Source organism: Aotus nancymaae, unplaced genomic scaffold (genome assembly GCF_030222135.1).
Source record: "Aotus nancymaae isolate 86718 unplaced genomic scaffold, 86718_ANA_hifiasm-v0.15.2.pri h1tg000029l, whole genome shotgun sequence".
In the NCBI taxonomy this organism is placed as follows: Eukaryota; Metazoa; Chordata; class Mammalia; order Primates; family Aotidae; genus Aotus; species Aotus nancymaae.
Genome location: NW_026988442.1, coordinates 60,771,079 through 60,795,899, shown reverse-complemented (window position 1 = coordinate 60,795,899; position 24,821 = coordinate 60,771,079). Strand labels below are relative to the sequence as shown.

General features: G+C 39.3%; 1 protein-coding gene across 1 annotated transcript; it reads right to left on the bottom strand.

The window, feature by feature from the left end:
- Positions 1-1,826: 1,826 nt before the first annotated feature.
- On the bottom strand, positions 1,827-23,118 carry NMI (N-myc and STAT interactor). The gene is made up of 8 exons (XM_064382785.1): positions 22,809-23,118; positions 15,559-15,645; positions 14,652-14,747; positions 11,944-12,106; positions 8,480-8,586; positions 8,206-8,392; positions 3,385-3,491; positions 1,827-2,242 (listed from the first exon to the last, which is right to left on the bottom strand). Exons 2-8 carry the CDS (start codon positions 15,637-15,639, stop codon positions 2,060-2,062), a joined length of 924 nt encoding a protein of 307 aa, XP_064238855.1. The 5' UTR covers positions 15,640-15,645; positions 22,809-23,118; the 3' UTR covers positions 1,827-2,059.
- Between the last annotated feature and the right edge of the window lie 1,703 nt (positions 23,119-24,821).

The following is a 24,821-nucleotide window of genomic DNA, read 5'->3' as shown; positions in this document are numbered from 1 at the left end:
AACAGCAAGAGGAACTTGTAATTCTACATATGTATCTATCTGACTTATCATACTGGCAATGTCTGGAGTTAGCCCATCTTGGACATACATTTGAAGGCCCCTTTCTTAATATTCAATAAATTAAATAGTCAATATGGTACTTTTGTTAAGTTTTCAAAGACAGCTTTCCTCTGTAAAATCTCTAAAACTCTAAGAATAAGCAGGAGAGCCAATGCTTGTTTTCTGACATCCAGCCAGAATGCTCTTGGGTGAGAGTGAAAGGAATCCAAAAGAAAAGTATCATTTTCTAAGCTAGAAATATTTATCAAAGAACACGTATGAAAATTTAGAATTGAATTATCAACTTTACTGCCTGAAGAGGATACCCCAAAAACCAGAAGTGACTATTTCAACTTTATCTTAAATAAATATTAACATAAAATTCTTCCTGATAGGCAATCTGCCACAGACTATCGACAGTACCCTCTGGGCCAGTGAGACTGGCACAATGGAAATTTAATAGGTGCTTTAAAGTTTTCCTCTTAAATATTTTTGAGTGCTTAAAATAGTCATTCTATTTTTAAAAGAGTAACAGACACGAGAGATTCGTTTAAATGGTAAATATGAAAATTTATCATAAATTGTAGTTTTTAGGCACCATCTCTCATTCCTTAAAGAAATGTGAAAACAAGTACTTCTGAGAGTAATATAACTTTAAAACCTAAAAATAAAATATCAGAAGCAAAACTTGAGCTTTTCCTTTTGTTTGTTTGAGGTGGTAGGCAGCATTCAATAGGTTTAGAGCCTTTTCCAAAAGCCTTTCATTTCTTCCAGCATTTTAATATGAATTTAATTCTACTGCCAGTTCTTCATGAAACCTACCATGTCAGAATAGATGATGCCCAAAGGTTCTTTTTTTAAAAAAAAACGGAGTCTCGCTGCGACGCCCAGACAGGAGTATAGTGGTGCAATCTCAGCTCATTGCAACTTCTGCCTCCTGGGTTCAAGCAATTCTCCTGCCTCAGCCTCCTGGAATTACAGGCACCCGCCACCACGCCAGGCTATTTTTTGTATTTCTGATAGAGACGGGGTTTCACCATATTGGCCAGGCTGGTCTCAAACTCCTGACCTCAAGTGATCCCCCGACCTTAGCCTTCCAAGTGCTGGTGGCGTGAGCCACCGCATCTGGCCTAAAGGTTCTTTACCAAAAAGACTTTTACTTTTTCTGAATAGGAATCTTTAATTTTATCATTAATGTGTCTGCAAGTTAAAAACAGTGAGATGCTAGTAAACTAGATCTCTTTCCAATTAAACTTTAAGCCCTTGGAGGGCAGGCACTATGTTTTTACCTCCAGGCATTCCCCAGCATAGAATATGATGAGTGACCAAGTCACTTTGTATTTACCTCTCTCTCCATGCCAAGGTTTTCAAACTCTTACACCAATTGTTTCCATTGTAAGTGCAAAAGAAAGTCCTTTACAAGCTCTATTTGGAGAGGGGATGGCTTGGAAGGAATCAAGCGACATTTGGCACTTGGGCGAACAAAAATTCAAGAGAAAAACCACACTCAGCTCTGAGAACTTTTGGATTTGTGGAGTGAGATGCTATGCACAGTGGGAAATGGTTGCTCTTGAAGTCCTTGAATCTGCAGTTGAGTTTACAGGAATCACAAACTGCTGAACGTAACTGCCTTTGTTTTGGAACATGTTAAGAGTCAAGTCTGCATATTGGTGGGCGTGGGGCCACAACTGAATTGGCCCACAAGACCGTATCAGGATGAGCTAGCACTGGCAGGGGACATCTGAATCACTTAAGGTTGATTTCAGCAGACGTGGCACTAATACATGTAATCTGTAAACAAAACTATTACAGTGCATTTATTGTAGTTGAAAACATGCAGCTCCATTGGAAACAAAGAAGATTCAGAAACATGGAAATAAATTTTGTATCTAAAAATAAATGGATGCTAAAAATAAAAGTTTTCATTTTTTTAAGGAAAAGCATATTCATTTTTGTCAAACATTTACTGTAATCAGGGTTAAAAAGCTATAGTTTTCATGATTCTGCTATGATTCTGATTCTATTCTTCAAAGTAAGCTATGTGAGGTTGACCTAGAGAACACTTGACCACATCTACTTCTCCACCTCCATTCTTTGCCCGTTGAAAGTGAATGTTAATTGAATCCTCCACAATCTCTTCATCCATTTGAATGTCTTCCATTCCAGTCAGAAGCACTGTCCTTTTAGATATTCCTGAAAATATCTAAGAAGGAAAAAAATGATAAATAGAAAGATTTCTAAGAGCTTTGAATTATGAAACTTTACATTCATAATCTCTGCTTAATATGTTTTACTTTATCTTAGCAGAGACAAGAAATCTTAGGAAGATTTTCCAAGCGAGAGAATACCAAGTCAGATCTGAGTTTTAGAAAAAGAACTCTGGTGGCATTATGGGACATAGAGAAAAGAAGGGAAGCTCTGGTGACAGTTTTAGAAAGTGAACTCTGGTGGCATTATGGAACATAGAGGAAAGGAGGGAAGCTCTGGGGACAGAAAGACCAGGTAGAGAGGTAGTCAGAAGTGGAGCTGGGAAGATTTAGTGACCAAATGAATGTTAGAAGTGAAGCAAACTGAAGAGTTAAGTGTAAGTTCTAGCTTGGCCTTTATGAGTGAAGAGACTCTTGGAGCTTTTAAAGATCTTGGCAGTCGTGATCTCAAACCAATTATGAGCTCCGAGCTCCCTTCCCAGGTAACTGTTGGGAGCAATGGCATCACTGTATGCCCTTGTAATGGCTGGAAGGGACATGATCTTGTAAATAGGAAAGCTGTCACTTAAAATTGTATTGTTTGCATATTAGCCACGTATATCTTAAAATTTTGTTATGTTTACAATGATGTACCTTATTGGCAACAAATTATTAGTTTGATATTTAACAATAGTGCCTTTAGTAAATTATTTTACAACCAAAAAAAAAAAAAAGTTCTAGCTTTTAGGCTGGTGGACTAGGTAGATGGTGGTACCACTGGATACCTTACAAGGAAGAGAAAAGGGAGCAGGTCTGGGGTAAAGATAATGAGTTCAGAGAAAGGAGGCAGGAATTCTTTCTCAAGCTCACTGATGGTAGACGCATGAGAGAAATGCAGCTATGTTTCCATGTACAAAAATAACAATTGTGCCATTATCTGAGTAATTTCAGTTTTAAAAATTGTATTAAAAAGTACAGTTTTGCATTAAAAATGCTCTTTGAAAAGACAGACTCATTCTGCACAAAGCAAAAATGAAGAAACCATTTTGATATACCTCATTCATAAGATTCATACAGTAACAGACTCACACAACTTTATTTTTTGTGGGGTGGGTATGGGCAGTGAGTTCTGAAAATGAGAGAAAAGAGATGACTTTACCTGATACTTTTTCAAGTACATTTCTGTGTATGGAGAAACAGTAACTCTATGGCAGGTTTCATTTATATAAAGAGGATATTCTTTCTTTTTCAAAATCTTGTCAGCAACTAAAAGCAAAGCAAAAACAATACTTTTCTTTTTTATATCATAAACACTTTTTACCAAAGTTAAAACTTCCTTCAAATAGAACACTATTACAGTAAACATTGAGTTGAAAGATTAATTTTTAAGAAATTCTAAAGTCTACTTTGAAGTCCACAGTACATAATTTTGAAAATGACAAGGCCAAACAATAATGAGGTTTAAAGGCTTCCTTCCATCTTGAATTATTCACTGCAGTCAATCAATGCATAAAGGACTGCAATGTCCTCAGACAGATCTACTTTGAGCTACAAAAAATACAATAGTCTTCTGCCAAAAGTAACCCACTCATCTAACAAGACTAGAGTGTTTCCCAGTTTCTCCAACGCTATAAATGAAAACTATGATCAGAATACTATATACATTTTTTCAATATATTTTTAATGCATAATAATATATGTATAGATACATATATACAAACACACACATATAGAGTAAATTACTTGGCAGTCCTTTAACTAATATATGATATTTGATAAACTGAAGTGATGATGTTAACCAAAGTGGGAAGGGGATTGAATGCTATCTAGAAAAAATGAAAAGAAATAAAAATTCATCGGTTTTCTCCAACACAAAGAGTAGTCTGGTTTATTTGTAGCAACATTTTTTTCTCCTAGAGTGATGAAAGGACGTGTGTCAAGACTGTAATGTTTAACAGAAACGGTTCTTGGGAATATCCAACCATCCTTTTTATGACTCTTCCCACTCATCTACCTTGGATCAGCAATATGATACAGTGGTTAAGAGTGTAGGCCCTCATTGGCAAGGATATGGAGAAACTGAAACCCCGAGGCATTGCTGGTAGGAATGTAAAATGGTACAACCACTATGGAAAACAGTATGACAGTTCCCCAAAATAGTAAAATAGAATATGATATGATCCAACAATTCAACTTCTGGGTATATACCTGAAAGAACTGAAAGCAGGGACTCGGATAGATACTTGCTCATCAATGCTCAGAGCAGCATTTTTCACAATAGGTAAAAGGTGGAAGCAACCCAAGTGTCCGCCAACAGATGAATGGTAAACAAAATGGATATGTAAAATACACACACAGAGAATATTATTCAGCCTTTAAAAAGGATGAAACTCTGGCCAGGTGTGGCGGTTCATGCCTGTAATCCCAGCACTTTGGGAGGCCGAGGTGGGTGGATCACCTGAGCTCAGGCGTTGGAGACCTCCCTGGGCAACATGGTGAAACTCCATCTCTACTAAAAAAAAATACAAAAAATTAGCCGGGTATGATGGTGCTTATCGGTAGTCCCAGCTACTCAGGAGGCTGAGGCACGAGAATCACTTGAGCCCCAGAGGTGGAGGCTGCAGTGAGCCAAGATGGTGCCACTACACTCCAGCTTGGGCTACAGAGTGAGACCCCATCTCAAAAAAAAGAGATGAAATTCTGATACATGCCACAACATGGATGGACTCTGATAGTATTATGCTAACCAAAATAAGACAGACACACAAAAGACAAGTATTGTATGATTCCACTTGAATGAGGCACCTAGAATAGGCAAATTCATAGAGACAGAAAGTAGAATGGTGATTACCAGGGGCTAGAAGAAGAGGTAATGGAAAATTACTGTTAATGGGCACAGAGTTTCAGTTTCGGTGATTAAAAAGTTCTAGAGATTAACAGTGGTGATGGTTGTACAACATTATGAATGTACTTAGTGCCTTTGGATTGTACATTTGAAAATTCTTAAAATGATAAATTTTATATTATATATATTTTATCACAGTTTAAAAAAAAAAAAACCAGTGCAGGTCCTGAGTCAAATAGACCAGCTTCAGTCCTAGCTCTGCTACTTTTGAGTTATGTGACCTTGAATATGTTGCTTGCTTCTTGAAGTCTGTTTATTTTCTGCAAAATAAGCATAATTACAGTACTTACCCTGTAGATTGTTGTGATGAGTTAGTAAGGCACAGTTTATGAAGTATCTGCAATATTTATCTCTAGAATACCTTCATATCCTTCAGTAGTTACCTTTGGATAACCTATAACCTGCAAAAGTATTTTTCTCCTTCTGGCTAGATGTAACCTCTAGGAGGGCATCCCCAGATGACCCAAGAACACAGTTTCCCAAGCTAGAATTATCTCTCACAGTAGGGTTATAAATTGCATTCTAGTTTATTTTATTTATTTATTTTCATTATTATTATTATTCTGAGACCAAGTCTCACTCTGTCACGCAGGCTGGAGTGCAGTGATGCAATCTCAGCTCACTGCCACCTTCGCCTCCTGGGTTCAAGTGTCAGCCTCCCAAGTAGTTGGGACTACAGGCACGAGCCACCACGCTCGGTTAATTTTTGTATTTTTAGTAGAGGCAGGGTTTCACTTTGTTGGCCAGGCTGGTTCCAAACTCCTGACCTCAAGTGGATCTGCCCACCTCAGCCTCCCAAAGTGCATGAGCCACCACACACAGCCTGTCTCATGGATTTTTTTTTCTTTTCATTTTTTCTTTCTTTCTTTCTTTTTTTGTTTTTGAGACAGAGTCTTGTCTGTCACCCAGACTGGAGTGCAGTGGTGCAATCTTAGCTCCCTGCAACCTCTACCACCCAGGTTCAAGCAATTCTCCTGCCTCAGCCTCCCAATTAGTTGGGACTACGGATGTGAGCCAGCACGTCTAGCTAATTTTTGACTTTTTAGTGGAGACGAGGACTCATGATGTTGGCCAGGCTGGTCTTGAACTCCTGGCCTCAAGTGATCCCTGCCCCTGCCTCAGCCTCTCAAAGTGCTGGGATTACAGGCATGAACCACTGCACCTTGCGAGATTTTTAAAAATCCAAGATATAGACAAACTAACAGCAAACAGGCTAAATGAATATATGAATTTGGTGAATTAAAATCTGGATGCTTGACTATGGAAATTTCCACCAAGTTATTGTTCATTTCCAAGACAACATATTACAGTAGCCCTCAAGACCCCTTCCTTCTGTAGCTCTCCCTAACACACCCCACCAGGATGTCCTAGACATCTTCCAAAAGCTCAAGTCAAAAATGCACATTGAACTGGGCATGGTGGCTGACACCTGTAATCCCAGCACTTCTGGGAGGCTGAGGCGGGCAGATCACTTGAGGTCAGGAGTTCAAGTTCAAGACCAGCCTCACCGATATGGTGAAACCCCGTCTCTACCAAAAATACAAAAATTAGTCAGGCATGGTGGTGCACACTTGTAATCCCAGCTACTTGGGAGGCTGAAGTGGGAGAATTGCTTGAACCCGGGAGACGGAGGTTGCAGTGAACTGAGATCGTGCCACTGCACTCCAGCCTGGGCAACAGAGCAAGACTCCGTCTTAAGAAAAAAAAAAAAAAAAACATATTGATATGTTTTAATGTGCCCAGAGAAAGGCCTGGAAAGACACCCAAATAACCATAACTAACTAAATCATAGGAGAAATGGAAGTTTGAGAAAATGTCTCATTTTTTCTAAATTGTGTTTTTCTGTATTGTTTCAGCTTCCTTAAAAAAGCATGTATTACTTTGTCATGAAAAAATCTAATCTATCAATTTTTTTTAATTTCGTTTTTTGAGACAGGGTCCCACTCTGTCTCCCAGGCTAGAGTGCAGTGGTGCAATCACAGGTCACTGCAGACTTGACCTCCCGGGCTCAAATAATCCCCCCGTCTCAGCCTCCTGAATAGCTGGGGCCACAGGCATGCACCACTATGCCTGGCTAATTTTTTAAAAATATTTTTTAGAGATGGAGTTTCACTATGTTGACCAGGCAGGTCTTGAACTCCTGGGCTCAAGCTATTCTCTTGAGGCCTTGCAAAGTGTTTCAGCCTCCCAAAGTGTTGGGATTACAGGCATGAGCCAAGGCACCTGGCCCTGTTAATGTTTTTTAATGGTATAGCTGAGTTTCTATTATATGTGTAAACTCAGGAAAAGCCCTAATAACTAGAGGAAATCAATACTCATCATCTAAGAGATTGCTGTAGATAATAATAAGTGAGATGGAAGAGATAGTTATATATATAGGGATGTATTTTTTAATTGCTCTGTCACACACACCCTGTGTGATCATCAGCAAGTTCTTCATTACCCCAGGCCTCAGTTTCCTTGTCAATAAATAAGTTTATCCCCTACTTCCAGAGTTGTGATAAATATACAGAATCCTAGCAGCATGCCTGGCATGTGCTAAGAATGCACTGAGATCGGGCAGGGTGTGGTGGCTCACACCTGTAATCCCAGCACTTTGGTAGGCGCGGATCATGAGGTTAGGAGTTCAAAACCAGGCTGGCCAACATAGTGAAACCCAGTCTCTACTAAAAAAAAAAAATATATACATATATATATATATTAGCTGGTGTGGTGGCATGCACCTGTAGTCCCAGTTGAGGCAGGAGAATCGCTTGAACCCTGGAGGCAGAGCTTGCAGTAAGCCAAGACCACACCACTGCACTCCAGCCTGGGTGACAGAGTGAGACTCTGTCTCAAAATAATAATAATAATAATAATGCATTGAGATTTTATACATTTATTATTTGTACCAGTATTATCATTCCTGGTACTGTCTCTGGAAATAATTTTCTACACTCTACCATTTTATAAGGTTTTTTAAAAACCCCAATTATCATGCTAATACATTCCAAATAAAAGAAGTAGAAGAAGAATTCTTTCAGGAACAACAGAACATGACTGAAATGGCAGAGTGTCTTCTACACCCGTGAGTACCTCCAGTCTCCACAAACGTGATGATGGCGCTCCCGGACTGTCTGTCGTAGTCCACGCTGTCCACCTCTCCGCCTCCGTTCCGGGACTTAGAAAAACTCAACTCTAGTTTGTCTCTCATCTGATCTTCAGGCAATGTGCCAGGAATTTCAGTAACATTGATTTTCATTTTAGAAATTTCTACAAAAACCTGGAAAATGGTTTGATGTTCAGAAATACGGATGAGAGAAGTGCCTATGATGAACAGAAATCCAAAAAATTTTAATCATCCTGTTACCTGGAATCTGACTCCTGAGTTTAGTGGAACTGGCTTGGCTGTAACCTCCACATTTACATCTTCTATCTGCACATGGTGTTTACTCATTCTTACCACATTTTGGGCAACTGAAAAATAATTCAAGAAGGAAGTATTAATTTTAGATATTTTAAGCATTTTTATGCTTTTGGTTTAAGAATAAATTATCCTATTTTTAACTTTCTTTAATATTAAAGGGTCTAATTAAAAAATTTGATGGGGGTGGTTCCAAGTGATAATGGTCTTGCCACCGAAGTAGAATACATATTTTGGAGGATCATGGGAAAGGGGGACAGGATCTCACTCTGTCACTGAGGCTGGAGTGCAGTGGTGTGATCACAGCTCACTGTAACCTCAAACTCCTGGGCTCAAGAGATCCTCCCACCTCAGCTTCCAGAATAGCTAGGATTACAGGTGCATGCCATCACGCCTAGCCACCACGCCTCCTTTTTGTAGAGACAAGATCTTGCTTTATTGCCCAGGCTGCTCTGGAGCTCCTGGATTCAAGCGATCCTCTTGCGTCAGCCTCCCAAACAAAGTACTGGGATTACAGGCATGAGCCACTGCTCTTGGTCCCAAAGTAGAATATCTTAATGTCAAAGCACATCAGCAAAATCACAACGTAGAAGTTCTCAAGTTCTAGATTCGTCTTGTAAGATGAATCTTTTATCTCTTAAGAGATAAGCCTAACCATTTTCCAGAATTCATATATTATTTCAGTCCAGCCACATACCCTTCCTTCTACTATTAACGGCATTACCAGAGAATTCCCCTAGTACATTAACGCACAGCCAGAAATTGCTCATGTTGAGTAAGCTGGGAAAACTTTCATGGCTAAGTGTCAAATTTGTACAGTTAATCTTAATTTTACTTAACCTTATCATTTGTTACTCCTTAACATGTTAGAAGCACTAGAGCGATTTATATTCATTTTGTCTATCTTCTCAAGCATTACACGCTAAAGACTACACAGGTTGGAATATCAGAGTATTTTTTTTGGTCATACTTAATAACGAATTCTACTTTTGCAAAAATGCTCTTGAAATCATTCTTTAAAAAGTTGATAGTCCTGCTATATTGATCACAAAGCTGTCAAGTCTAATTTATCCACGCAAATGGGAGAGATTTAGTAAAATGCCAAAAGTCACCAGCACTCCAAAGAGCAACTCTATGTCAATTTAAAATGTATGTGAGTGGGCACTTATTTTTAACTGTGTGGCATGAGTTTATAACACTTCACTTTTGATATTTGGGGCTGATATTCCAATTTATCATGAAAATAAGTGATGTTCAATCTCTGTCTTATAAAACATCACATGTGTTTATGACAACCAGGTGGCACCACACCACAGCTGCAGGAAGAGAAAAAAAAGGGCCAGAAGCCAGGGCCTGGCTGTGTGGGAATTGAACTCACTGTACAAAAATATGACTCTATAACTTGGATGATGGTTTTTTGGTTTTTTTTTGTTTGTTTTGCTAATGACAACAGACAATAACAGAAAATATCAGTGAGTAATACTCAGATGATCCTCTTTCCCTCCCACTCCTCCGCGAAACCCCAACATCTGGTGATCTGATGCAGCTGAGAGGGACCACTTGTGTTTCAACTTTTGTGACTCTGACAGTCAAGAGTTGACTCCTCCTTAATTGTGTTTTAAACCTAATGCTGTCCCAGGAGATTGGGAGCTCAGAGCCACATCAAGGGTAGAAGCAATAATTTAGGTGCTTCTTTAGAGAATTCCATTTCCAACATTCCCAAGAAATTGCTGTGCAGAAACCCTGCCTCCTGAATCCTTTTTTTTTTTTTAAAGAGAAAGAGAGAGAGAGAATGGGGAGGAGGAAAAAGGAAGAGAAAGAGAGAGAGAGAATGGGGAGGAGGAAAAAGGAAGAGAAAGAGAGAGAGAGAATGGGGAGGAGGAAAAAGGAAGAGAAAGAGAGAGAGAGAATGGGGAGGAGGAAAAAGGAAAAGAAAGAGGGAGAGAGAATGGGAGTATTGCTTTCTTGCCCAGGCTAGAATGCAATTTAGTAATGGGTATTGAAAACCTCTTGTATACTGATAATTATACTTAATGATGTAGTCAGGAAGGAGTAAGGGAAGAATCCTTATTTATATCTATCTTTTAGTTATATCCAGATTACCAAGAGCAATCACCAAAGTGAGTCCTGGACTCCCACCTATAGCAGTAGCTTCAGGGTGAAGGAAAATACACTGGCAATGTATGTCTTCTAAGTGCAGATACTGACCTGCTGGAATGCCTTTCCTTTTAACATTTACTTTTAGGCTACAGTGGTGGACCAGTTGTCAGGAGACGTGGGTTATAGACTCTCAGAATCTGAGTACTGGAAGGGCTGGGCACACCATCTGGTCCCTCACCACATAACTTAAATAAAAGAACAAAGCCCTGGGCTGGTGGCCTACTGAGAGAAATATTGGCCGGGTGGAAGTACATGGACTGTCAGGGGTTGGCTCTCAGCTCTGCAATTAACTGTATAGACTTTAAGCAAGTTATTTATCTTCTTTAAGTTTCTGTTTCCTTATCTGGAAAATTCCTAACATGTAGCAACAATAACAACTAAAATTTACTAAGCTCTTATTAAGTGTTCAACATTGTGCTATTTTATCAACATTTGCTAAGTACGTTATCAGCAATAACAACATTTATTAAGTTTTTATTAAGTGTCCAACATTGTGTTAAGTATTTTATCAACATTTCTCATTTAATACTCAAAGCAGCCTCATGAAGTAGGTACTACCACAAAGCACCTGTATAAAACCCTGAGGTTTATAAAGAACCCATCCCACATCATGCTTCTAGGAAGAGACAAAGCTGGCACTCAAAGCCAGATCCTCCCCATTCAGGAACCACCAGCTCTAAACAGGGGCCCTCACCATGGCAGACTTAGCAAATATCAGGTCTCATTTCAAATCTCTAACTCCTAGGCTCTTCCCATTCATTGGCCATGTGCCCTTAGGTAAATCCCTTAAACATCCTCAGAATCTGTTTTCTTGGCTATGGCATGTCTATATTTAATGTACACAACAATAACTATCCTATCCTCCTACATTTATGGAATTGTGTGAGTATAAAATGCCACAATGTCTCTGAGAATGGTATAGTTCTACTACCTTGAAATATTACTATCATTACTATTTGGAGGTAGCATGTGAAATAGAAAGAGGCTGATATTGGACATCACAGCACCTGAATTTAAGTCCCACAGTCATGGCTTTCTAAATAAGAGATCATATTCAAGGCACTTGTCTTAGAGTCAGTTTTCTCATCTGTAAATGGGAATAATCATACCTGCTTCAGAGTGTCCCTATGAGGATAAGAAATAATATAAGTAAAAATTGCGTAGTAATAGCTAAATGTCTATGAAAAAAATCTTTGAAAGACCAAGTGCTTTCCAAATAACATGGTCATATTTTTTAACACTAGTCATACCTTCTTCTTTTTCAAAGGTGATAAGTGCTTGTCCTTTTTGTAGCTCATAAGGAACTTTTGAGCTCACTTGAAATGAACAGGAGATATTTTGAAACTGGCTGTCATTCTCAGGAATTTCAACTGAAATGAATTTCATCTTTGTTTCAGGAATATCCTCTTTAATCTAATTCAAACAAAAATGTTTGATTAAAATCAAGACAAGAAATAACTTAAGTCCTTCCAATGATAAAGTAATTTGGTCATCCAATAATTCATTGCCACTGATTTTAGAATCTTGTAGAATACTGAGTATGGTCTTACTTAACATCTTTAGTAATTGCTTTTTCCCATGTAAGTACTCAGTAAAGTAATCAAATGCTGATCTTTTAATATCATTTCACAGATGAAATTTAAAACATATAATCCTCTCACTTTTTCTAATCAATGTTTAAACTGTCAATATTGTATGATGCTCAACTCTAAAACCTATATAATTCATGTAGATGAGGACTGTTTTAAAAAGTACCAATAACAGACTATCTCAAAAGGAAATCATTAGATATTATGTTTAATTTCACTGCAAAGTATGAAATATAGAGTTGGGTATAATTTAGTATTTCAAATCCATATAATTTCATCTGAAAAGAAAGACTCCAGAATTAGATTATTTTATTTTAATTATTTATTTTTATTTTATTTTTGAGATGGAGTCTCGCTCTGTTGCCAGGCTGGAGTGCAATGGCACAATCTCAGCTCACTGCAACCTCCGCCTCCTGGGTTGAAGTGATTCTCCTGCCTCAGCCTCTCAAGTAGCTGGGTCTACAGGTGAGTGCCACCACACCCAGGTGATTTTTGTATTTTTAGTAGAGACAGGGTTTCACCATGTTGGCCAGGATGGTCTCTATCTCTTGGCCTCGTGATCTGCCCACCTTGGCCTCCCAAAGTGCTGGGATTACTGGCATGAGCCACCATGCCCAGTCCAGAATTAGATGATTTTAAATTTACTGAATTTAAAAGTTCCACTTTCCCCAACACCTGCCCATCAACTTTTAACCATCACCACAACTTAGGTTTATAAAAAATGAGAAGGGACAGTATGAACAAAAATTATAACCTGAGGCTGGGTACGGTGGCTCACGCTTGTAATCCCAGCACTTTGGGAGGTGGGCCGATCACCTGAGGTCAGGATTTTCAGACCAGCCTGGCCAACATGCTGAAACCAATCTCTACTAAAAATACAAAAATTAGCCAGGTATGGTGGCAGGCACTGTAATCCCAGCTACTCAGGAGGCTGAGGCAGGAGAATCACTTGAACCCAGGAGGCAAAGGTTGCAGTGAGCCAAGATTGCATCATTGCACTCCAGCTTGGGCAACCAGAGCAAAATTCTTGTCTCAAAAAAAAAAAATTGTAACCTGAAAGATAAAGGTAGGTGGTTATACTTAGCTGCTTAGAATTATTGGTATTAGCATATTTATAAAACTACATATAAATGCACAAATGAGATAGGGTGCTTGCATTTCTATTTCCCACGGTTATTTTACATGCTGAAAATAACACAAATAGATTAGAAATATTCAGTGAGTCAAACTTATTCTTTGCCTTTACACGTAACTCCAGTGTAGATTCTGATTACGGTAAGGCTGACTTCAAAACAATCTACAATGTCTGAGAAAAGGCAGAGTGTTACCCAATAATGCAAAAATATCCAGTATATGCTGAGGAGCCAAGGGCTTTCTGAAATTAGATTGAGAAAGCTTGATTCTATTTCTGACCACACTGTGTCAGAGAGCAAATTCACTTAAGCTCTCTGATCACGGTTTTGGTCCTCTGCAAAGTGGGTCGACTAGGGCTGGCTGGTTTCTAAAGGCTCTTTGAGTTGTAAGACTAAGTGATTCTAGCTTCTGTCTGAGAAGTAACTAGAATCTTAAGAGTCTTCTGCACAAAGTCACTCATCTCATAAACACCGAAAACCTCACTTCCCGATATTCAGTATCCTATCTCCCACTTCAGAAACAAAAAGTGTCAATGTTTTAATTTTTTAACAATCTGAGTTGTTAAGAAAAAAAGAGAGTGAAATTTATGTATAATTAAAATGCAGGAAAATTTAGGAGATAATTTAAATGGTGAGGATTAATATATGTCCAATTTTTTAAACCGTGAAACTCATTTAAATTACCAAAGCACCTTGAATGAGAAGAAGAATAAAAGAACTCAGTGAAAAAAGCCAGAATTTGATCCAACAATGGTTTGCTAATGACCATCTTTTTTGGGTAAATTTTATTAATTTTTTGTTTCTGTAAATTTGTTAAAGTGTGCACAAATAATAGGAAAATGCATGTATCCTAAGTAGAAAAATGCATGTATCATAAATACAGCAAGGGCATCAGTACAACTACACAGCAATAAGAATGAACAGATCACAATGACATGCAGCAACACAAGTCTCATAAACACAATGTTAACACAAAAAAGACAGAAGAGGGCATACCATAGGCTTCCCTTTAAATTAAGCAAAAGCAGGATGTTTGAAGTTAAAATAGTGGTTACTTTTAAAAGCAAGTAAGACCCAGAAAGGAACCCAAATGGGGTTTCTGAGGTGTTGTCATGTCTGCCTATCATCGGAGTGCTAATCACACATTTTAAAAATGAATTATGTATAATTAAAATGCTTTTCCCAAAAACTATGTGTCCATCAAAAATGTAGCATATAAAATAATTAAGAGAGTACCTGGAATTCTCTGGTAGCCTCTTGTAACTCGGGTTCAAGCTTTTGAATCTCCTTCTTTAGTTGAATATTTTCCTTTGTAATTTCATCAATTATTCCCTTAAAAATACCAAATGGTACCAAAGAAAGTAAATAGCCCCTGAACTCATTTTTCTGAATGAACTAAAGACTATACATTTCTCTCATCCTGAACAAAGAAAGACATTAGACAGTCTCAGAATAAATATGACTATGTGAATAATGCATTTGTTGAATATTTTACATCATCACCTATCTATTCTAACACTGCCAAGTAGTACTGTCTCCATTATATAAACCAAGAAACCACCTTTTACACTAGACTAAAGTCACAGAAATTTCTATAGTAAGGCAGAGATTGAGATCAGATCTTCTAACTATCACTTCAGTGCTGCATCAGATCCTTTCTTATCTATGTGTGACTACAATCAGAGTTTTAAATTGTATTGTAATTGTGGACATATTACTCCGTGGTAATTGTTATTGTTGTTGTTGATTATCTGTTATTCCCATAGTAACCCGTAGTACACAGCTGCCTTAACAAGCCAGACATATGACCTTAGGTAAGGGGTTTAAACTACCTGGGCCTCTGTTCCCTCTTGGGGTCTAATGAGATAATTGCTAACTATTCTGTTAACTTGATGATGCAAATTCAAGAAATGAGGGTGTGAGTGAGAAAGCAGCTAGTGTTGTAAGCCCTGTAAGGGAAAGAATAAAAATATGACACTTTTTATAAGGCTTAAATAACATAATGGAAGTTAAAAAAATTTTAAAGCCTAACAGCCTTGCAAATTCAAGGCAATGTTGGACAAAGACATACAAAACATGCCTTACTGCAGAACTAATAGATATAAATTAATTTTTAATAATAACCAGTAATTTTCCTTTTTACCTTGTTTTGTTCATCTTTCATAAATTCATCTGGCCAATGCTCCTTAAGAACTTGTTGTATATTGTCTTTGTCAGCTTCCATGATTCCCTAATATTACAAAAAAATATTGTAAGCATAGTAAATATACACAAATTTAAAAAGAAAGAAATAACAACTTTTGCCCTTTTATGGAAGAAACATCTCTTCTTTGCTATATCTTTTTTTCCCATCATCAGTCTTTATCATCATATGGCTTATACCCAAACAAAGTCTGTATTTCAATACTCTTTTTTTTTTTTTTTTTTTTTTTTTGAGACAGAGTCTCTCCCTTCCATGCTGGAGGGCAATAGTGCAATTTCAGCTCACTGTGACCTCTGCCCTCAGCCTCCCAAGTAGCTGGGATTACAGGTACCCGCCACCATGCCCAGCTAATTTTTGCATTTTTAGTAGAGATGGGGTTTCACTATGTGTTCAGGCTGGTCTTGAACTCCTGACCTCAAGTGATCCGCCCCCCTTGGCATCCCAAAGTGCTGGGATTACAGGCGTGAGCCACCACACCTGGCCAGTATTTCAAATAACTTTCACACCTATAATATATAAAAAGATTATAAAAATTATTTGCTTTTCAACAAAATAATATACAGAAAGTAATGAACATTCCTTTGTATTTTATATTCCAATCATAATGTCATGCTCCATTTTAAAAGACTACTATTTTGGTTTTCCAACATTTTTCAAAGGTTTTGATTAAAATATTTAATTCTTCCTATTGTTCTCCCCACTTGTAAACTAAGTCAAAAGGCCCCCAACATATGCTTTCTCTACACAGGTGTCCTTTCCTGGAGCTTTCACAAACTCTCCCCCTGGGTCCATAAATGTGGATCGGGAAGAAATTACATGTTTATTTCTAATAACCTCTAATTGAAGCTTAGTAGTCTCTTCAATTATGAATATGGTAACAAACTGCAGTAGTATTCACAGCACCTGTGATTGTGACCAGTAGAAAGCACAGATAGTTTCATAGAATAAAAATTGTTGCAGATATGCCAAAATAGTTTGTGTTTAACCTGGCTTCTGCATTAGTTACTAACCTCACTGCTAAATCTTGTAATATATTGTAATACATTGATATATATCACTATATCAAAAATTTGCTTTTTAAGTATTCTGATAACCACATTTCAGTACAATTGACTTTTGACCAGGCATAGTGGCTCACACTTGTATTCCAGCACTTTGGGAGGCTGAGGCAGGCAGATCACGAGGTCAGGAGTTTGAGACCAGCCTGGCCAACATGGAAAAACACTCTCTCTACTAAAAATACAAAAAAAATTAGCCAGGCATGGTGGCAGGTGCCTGTAATCCCAGCCAAATTTCAACACAATTGATTTCCTTTGTAATTCTATGTATTTTATTTTGTGCGCGTGTGTGTTTTGTTTGTTTGTTTTGTTTGTTTGTTTTTAGATAGTGTCTCACTTTGTTGTCCCAAGCCGTGGGGCACAAACATAGCTCACTGCAGCGTAAACATCCCAGCCTCAAGTGATCCTCCCCCACAGTCCCCCCAGTAGTTGGGACTACAGGTGTGCACCATCATGCCCAGCTAATTTTTGTACTTTTTGTAGAGACGGGGTTTTGCCATATTGCCCAGATGATCTTGAACTCCTGGGCTCAAGCGATTCGCCCACCTTTGCCTCCCAAAGTATTGAGATAAGCCACTGACTGGCCCAAAAAAACTTTTTTTTTTTTTTTTTTTTTTTTAAGAAAGGCCCATAGGATTTGCCAAGCTGGCAAAGGAATTCATGGTACAAAAAATTTAAGAACTCCCGCCTACATACGAATTTACTGAGATGAAAAACTTTCAGATCAAAAATGGAACAAAGGATATCATGATTCATGACTTTATGTTTTTAGATACACATTAACAGTCTGTGATATAATTTTCCAAGATTTCAAGTGGCTAAATTCTCAATATTCTTGAAAGAGAAATAAAAGACATCTATTCCTCCTTAAAAATAAAATAGAAGACTAGAAAAAACATGTCTTAGTTTAGTGAACACAGGATTGTCAAAAAAAAGGAGAGTTGCATAACACCCAGATCTTGGTTTCTAATAATATTCTTCAATAAAAGGAACCAGGGCTCATTGGAGCAATGGCTGCTTCTAGGTCTGGGGCATAAAATACACAAAGTAAGTCTGCAATATCTTGTAGTGCCAGAAAAGTAAAAAGCATTAAAACACATGCACAGACACATACAATATGATGAGATTATGTGAAAGGGACATGAGGAGCCAACTGAAAGGGTTCCCAGTGGCCAAAGGTACATACAGAGAATTGATCAAGTAAGTAAATATATGGAAGATAATAGGAGCCAAGTTTTTTTTCCTTTTTTTTTTTTTTTTTTTTTGAGATGAAGTCTCACAACTGTCACCCAGGCTGGAGCGCAGTGGTGCGATCTTGGCTCACTGCAACCTCCATCTCCCAGGTTCACATGATTCTCCTGCCTTAGCCTCCCCAAGTAGCTGGTATTACAGGTGCCCACCACCGTGACCAGCTAATTTTTTTTTTTTTTTAGTAGAGACAGGGTTTCACTATGTTGGCCAGGCTGGTCTCGAACTCCTGACCTCATGATCCGCCTGCCTCAGCCTCCCAAAGTGCTGGGATTACAGGTGTGAGATACCATGTCCAGTCACAGCCAAGTTTTTCACTGTCAGAGAAGGTAATTATAAATATGGAAAGGGAGAAAACAAGAATAAATACTGTTGATTGGAACTAGATTTCAATGTAATCTTGCAGCTGTGGTTTCTGATAGATGATTAAGAGATAGATGATAGATAGATAGATAGATAAGCCTACGTATGTATTTTGTGTATATACAAATACATATATACCCCAGCTCTGTCTGCTGAGAAGGCCTGAAAGCAGAGACAACCACAATGAGCAATGAGCACACTCAGCATCCAGACTTTGGTTTCTAATACCATTCTCCACTAGAAGGAACCAGGACTCTTTAGAGAAATGGTTGATCCCAAAACCAGGACAGAAAAACTGCAAGATGAGCCTGGGACATCTTATGACACCAAAAAGCAAGGAAATGCTTAAAGAATGATGACAACATGTCAAAAGGACACAGAATCCAGCTTGAGATGGTTTTCAGTGGCCAAATCTGGGGATAAATTAAAGATTAAAATGGATAATGGTAGTAATGATTAAATCTGTTGATTAAAGTAGAAAACTAAGTCCAGATAAATTTGAAATTTTGGTGAAGAAAGGAATTTTTAGTTACCTTTAAAATTCTTCCCCACAAAGTGTTTATTGAGACAGAGACAGAGTCTCGCTCTATTGCCAGGCTGGAGTGCAGTGGCACAATCCCAGCTCACTACAACTTCCGTTTTCCAGTTTCAAGCAATTCTCCTGCCTCAGCCTGGCGAGTAGCTGGGACTACAGGCACGCACCACCACGCCCGGCTAATTTTTTGTACTTTTTTAGTAGAGACGGGGTTTCACCATGTTGGCCAGGACGGTCTCGATCTCTTGACCTCATGATCCGCCCACCTCGGCCTTCCAAAGCGCTGGGATTACAGGCGTGAACCACTGCACCCAGCTCACAAAGTGTTTATTACTTTCAAAGAGGAAAAGAGTAACTTTACACTGGAGAAGCCTGGCAGATATCAACATAATGAGATAATCAAAGTAAATGATGGAATAAATCAAAATAATGTAACATATTACAGGATGCACTGAGAACACAATGTGACTTCAATGATAGTCCTGCCAAAGATGCATAATCTGAATCTAAGCATGAGGAAACCAGACAAACTCAAATTGAGAGGTTCTTCAATACAATTGCCCTGTTCTCTTCAAAAGTTTCAAGTTCAGAAGGCCAAGGAAAGACTAAGAAATGTCCACACTGAGACTAAAGAGACGTCACAACTGAATACAAAGCATGATTCTGAACTGGATCCTTCTGCTATCACCGGGGCTCAGAAACTTAGAGAGACTTTTGTTATAACCACTCTCTGCTCTGCAAGCCCAACAGACTTTGTTCAAGGCCATTGTATGTTTTTCAATCCCTTGAATTCCCTTAAAAATAATTTACTAACCCTATAAGCATCCACACTTCCCAATCTCCCTTTCCCCTAAAAAGTAGGGAATATAACCATCTGTACCTCATTGTACAGTAGTATAATTACTGAGATTTTTTTCCCCTGTGCACATTAATAAATGTATATACCATTTCTCCTACTTAATCTGCCTTTGCCCTTCAAAGAGCAAAGGGGAAGTTTCCCCTAGACCCCTACACTATTCAAGATATTATCCGCAAAGGGAGGCGGGGGACGGCAGCGCCGACGGGAGTGGGGCAGCGCCGGGGTTGAGACCCTGCTCCCGGAGCTGCCCGCAGCCGCGTCGCGGAAGCTATGCCGCCCGTCGAGGGGGCGCACCTGCTCCTGGGCCCGCTGTGCAGTCTCCGGGCCGTCAGGGTTTCCCTGTACCTTGTTTGCTTTGCTTCATTCAGGAAATTGAAACATAAAGTAATTTGTGTTTCCTCGCTGTTTTCTCAGAGTATCTCTAGAGATAGCTCTTAGGAAAACAGATTTCTTAAGAAAATGATTCTTGGCAGGGGCAGAGTTGTGCAGTCATGGCTGGCGTTTCAGAATAGGCAAGGTTTTTCTTAAAGGAGATATCCGAAGGAGAATACTGTTTCCAGTCTGTATGTACAACAGGCAGACGTTCTATCACCTTTCTTTCTTTTTACTGCCAGGCACGCATATAGGAAGATTGGATTCTACAGGTCTGGCACCACAGTGATATGATCGATTAGGGAAAAACAGTGATAATGATTTGTATTAGTTTTTTTATTCTCTGCCATAGCAAATTACATGGATTTAGTGGCTTAAACACATAGGCACACACACACACACACACACACACACACACACAATTTACTATCTTAGGATTCTGTAGCAGTCTTACTGAGGTCTCACTGGGTTAAAATCAAAGTGTTGGCAGGGTTGCCTTTCTTTCTGGAAGCTCTTGGGATGAATCCCCTTTCCAGCTTCCAGAGGCCACCTACCTTAGTGAAATTCGCATTGGATCTGATTATTAAAGAGTAGTAATGTAGCTCTACTAATTTTCTGACTTTGATGGCTATATTGTGGTTATATCTGATTTTGATGGCTGTATTGTGGTTATATCTTTTTTGTAGGAAATATATACTCAAGTATATAATGAAGGGTGATAGGCCATCAGATTGGAAATCTATTCTTAAATAATTTAGGAAAAAGAAAAGTTGTTTTACTGTACTTGCAACTTTTCTGTAAGTTTGAGATGACATATATATATTTTAAACCATATCTCACAAACACAGACATACGCATACATACATACATATGTACATATAGATCACTATTATATCAACAACTGCAAAATCTTCCTAATAGCGGTCAGCCATGGTCTGATACATCCTAACTCCAACCTTTCTAGTCTTAGTTAGGCAATTCCTCAACCCGGTTTCCTAACCACACTGAACACTTGGATAGTTCCTTTTCTTTCCTGTCCCTCAAATTCTCACATCCTTCCTCCTCTCCCAATCTTAATCTTCATCTCATGAAATCTTACTGTGCTTCAAGGTCCATTCCAAATTGTCCCCAAGTTCCTGAAGCCTTTTCCGATTCCCCCAAAGGATGCTACTCCCCATCCTTTATCTCTTTTGTGGTGATTTAATTATGTGTGTACCTGTGTCATTTTCCATGACACATCATTAAAAATGTTGAGGGCTGGGACCATGTCTACTCCTCCCCGCAGACCTTCAGAGCACTTTCTCAGTATAAGCTTGCACACTGAAAACATTCTATTTAGAGAATTATGTGGTATCTTGATTTAAGTATTTGTTGTACTCAGGACATCACATGCATATGAAGTCCTCTTATTACGTTTCAGAAGAGAGAAACTGCAATGTTATTTAGTTGCTTCTTTATTTTTATTATTGTGACAATGTCAATATTCCTAAGAGCCTGTAATAAAAGCTCTCAGCATAAATGATCTGCTATATAACACCCCCAGAACCCCTTTGGCATTTTAATATCTGGATACTTTCGCTCTTTGCCTGAGTGGGATGTACGGTCATTCCTTTTATGCAACCATGTAGCAGGCAAAACAATGGCTCCCTCAAAGATGTCCACATCCTAATCCCAAGAATCTGTGATTATGTTAGTTTACATTGCAGAGGAGAATTAAGGCTACAGATCGAATTCAGGTTGCTAATCAGTTTGCTTTTAAATATGTAGATCACCCTGGATTATCTGTGGGGGCCCAGTGTAATCATGAGGATACTTAAAAGTGAAAGCGGAAGATAGAAGACGAGTTTGAGTGAAATGTGATCGCAGAATTCTCAGCAATGTTGCTGCCTCTGAAGATGGAGGCAGGGCTACTGAACCAAGTAAGGTAGGTGGCCTCCGGAAGCTGGAAAGGGGATTCACCCCAAGAGCTTCCAGAAAGGAAGGCAACCCTGCCAACACTTTGATTTTAACCAAGTGAGACTTCAGCAGGACTGCTACAGAATCCTAAAACAGTCAAGAGTGTGTGTGTGTGTGTGTGTGTGTGTTTGTGCCTGCCTATGTGTTTAAGCCACTAAATCCATGTAATTTGTTATGGCAGAGAATTTAAAAACTCATACAAATCATTATCGCCGTGTTTCCCCAATACGTTCATATCACTGCGGTGCCAGGCCGTGTAGAATCCAATCTTCCTATACGCATGCCTGGCAGCAAAAAGAAAGAAAGGCGTTAGAACGTCTGCCTGTTGTACAGACTGGGAACACAGTACCTTCAAGAAAAACCTTGCCTATTCTGAAACGTGAGCCATGACTGCACAACTCTGTCCCTGCCAAGAATCGTTTTAAGAAATCCGTTGTCCTAAGAACTATCTCTAGAGACACTCCGAGGAAATCACTTTGTTTCAATCACAAAACTTTGTTTCAAAACACAAATCACTTTGTTTCAATTTCCTGAATGAAGCAAAACAAACAAGGCACGAGGTTCGAAGCCCTGATGGCCCAGAGACTGCACAGCGGGCCCAGGAGCAGCTGCGCCCCCTCGACTGGCGGCGTAGCCTCCGCGACGCGGCTGCGGGCAGCTCCGGGAGGAGGATCTCAACCCCGGCGCTGCCCCCTTCCCGTCGGCGCTGCCGTCCCCCGCCTCCCTTTCCACCCGCGGCTCTCCAGCCCGGGACTGCCAGCGGCGGGGGTGGCAGCCGGGGAACGGACTCCCCACTCACCCGCGTCCGCCCGCCGACCGCAGCTCCCGGAGGCCCAGCGCGCCTCCACTTCCCGGAAAACAGCTGCGCCCGGGACGCCGGAACCCACGGAGGGACTGGGAGGGGACGGCCCGCGTTCCCGAAGCCGGCGCTGCCTTCCGCAGAAGCGCCTCGAAGAGCTGGGGGTCGTCCTGAGGAGGTGACCCTCGCAGGCAACAGCTCGGTTCCTCGAAAAAAAGGAAAAGACAGTGAAAAAGAAAACTGCTAACGGCGATTTTTCTTTAGGCCTTAAACACTGCTCAAATACTAAACTGGGTGTCTCCTGTGAGTCACTAACAGAAAAAAAAAGTTAGGACTAATTTCACTTTCGATTTTTAAAACGTGGTGGCTTTGAGGAGTAAAGCAGAAGTATCCCTGAAGTTTCTATACACACTAATTTTAGGGAATGTTTTCTAAAACCGGTTTTTTGCATATATTTTATAAGATATGTTGGAAAAGCAGATAGAAATAAAGTCAAAGCAGGAATCTCTAAAGATTGTAACTCTTTTCTTAGTCATTGTAACACTAGTTTACAAATTTTTACAGCCAGCACAAGATCAGCATTTCTGTGTCTTTTGCAACATCCCCCGGGCCATGAAGTTGGGAAAGCTGTGGTGTTCCTGTTGGTTTCCATGACCCATGTCCCCTGAAAGTTTTCTTATAATCTCTTGTTTTGTTGTGGAGCTTGTGAATAAATACTTCACTAGATGTGAACTTTTCCTTTGAAAATTCAAACATCTGGTTTATTTCAAGAACTGCAGTGTCTCTTAATCCCACATAAAGAACCACCCCACAGCTGCCCCTGCTCATAAATGCAGATGTGGGAAGAAAATGAATCAAAATTATTTCAAGGCATAAATTCTAGGTTATCATGCTACGTAGTCACATAGACCAACTGATAGAGTGGTCTAAAATAACAAATTATCAAAAGTACAATTTCTTTATATCAAAAAGGTTGATGGGAACCAGTTTAAAGTGGTGGCATTTCTCTTCCCTTCCTTCCTTCTTTCCTTCCTTCCTTCCTTCCTTTCTCTCTTTCTTTCCTTCCTTCCTTTTTTATTTTTTGATGAGTCTTGCTCTATTGTCCAGTCTCCAACTCCTGAGCTCAAGTAGTCCTCCCACCTCCACTCCAGAGTAGCTAGGATTATAGGAATGCATGACCTCACCCAGATTTTTTGTACTTTTATTTTAATTTGGGGGTTGGGGGCAGGTATCTATTTTTCCCAGGCTGATCTTGAGCTCTGGCCCCAAGGAATCTCACTAACTTAGCCTTCTGTAAAGTGGCATTTCTAAGTTAAAAAACTAGACTTCTTTGTGCTTATCAGACCTGTTGGAAAATACAAAAACTCCATCTGCTGCAACTTGAGCATTACTTTGGTTTTACCTTGAAGTTTTAGAGGAAATATGAACTCTCAAGGTTATTTAGTTCAACTTCATTTCTTCTTCTTTTATTTTTATTTATTTATTTACTTACTTATTTATTTATTTATTTTTGAGACAGAGTTTCGCTCTTGTTACCCAAGCTGGAGTACAATGGTATGATCTCGGCTCACCGCAACCTCCGCCTCCTGGGTTCAAGCAATTCTCCTGCCTCAGCCTCCCAAGTAGCTGGGACTACAGGCGTGTGCCACCATGCCCAGCTAATTTTTGTATTTTTAGTAGGGACGGGATTTTACCATGTTGATCAGGATGGTCTCGAACTCTTGACCTCATGATCCACCTGCCTCGGCCTCCAAAAATACTGGGATTATAGGCGTGAGCCACCGTGCCCAGCCTATTTTCATTTTTTATAAGAAAATGCTAAAGGAGAGGACCATGGCCAGAACAGGGCTAATCTAATATATTGACTCAGATTCTGTTTAAAAGGCAAATGATACAGGTGGAGGGGGAGTCTTTTTCGACACCTACATTCTAAAGCTGAGTCATGCACTAATGGTCTGAATTTAACTCAGCTTCAAATCTGGTATTCTGCAAAAGTGCTAGAGATCTGAAGAT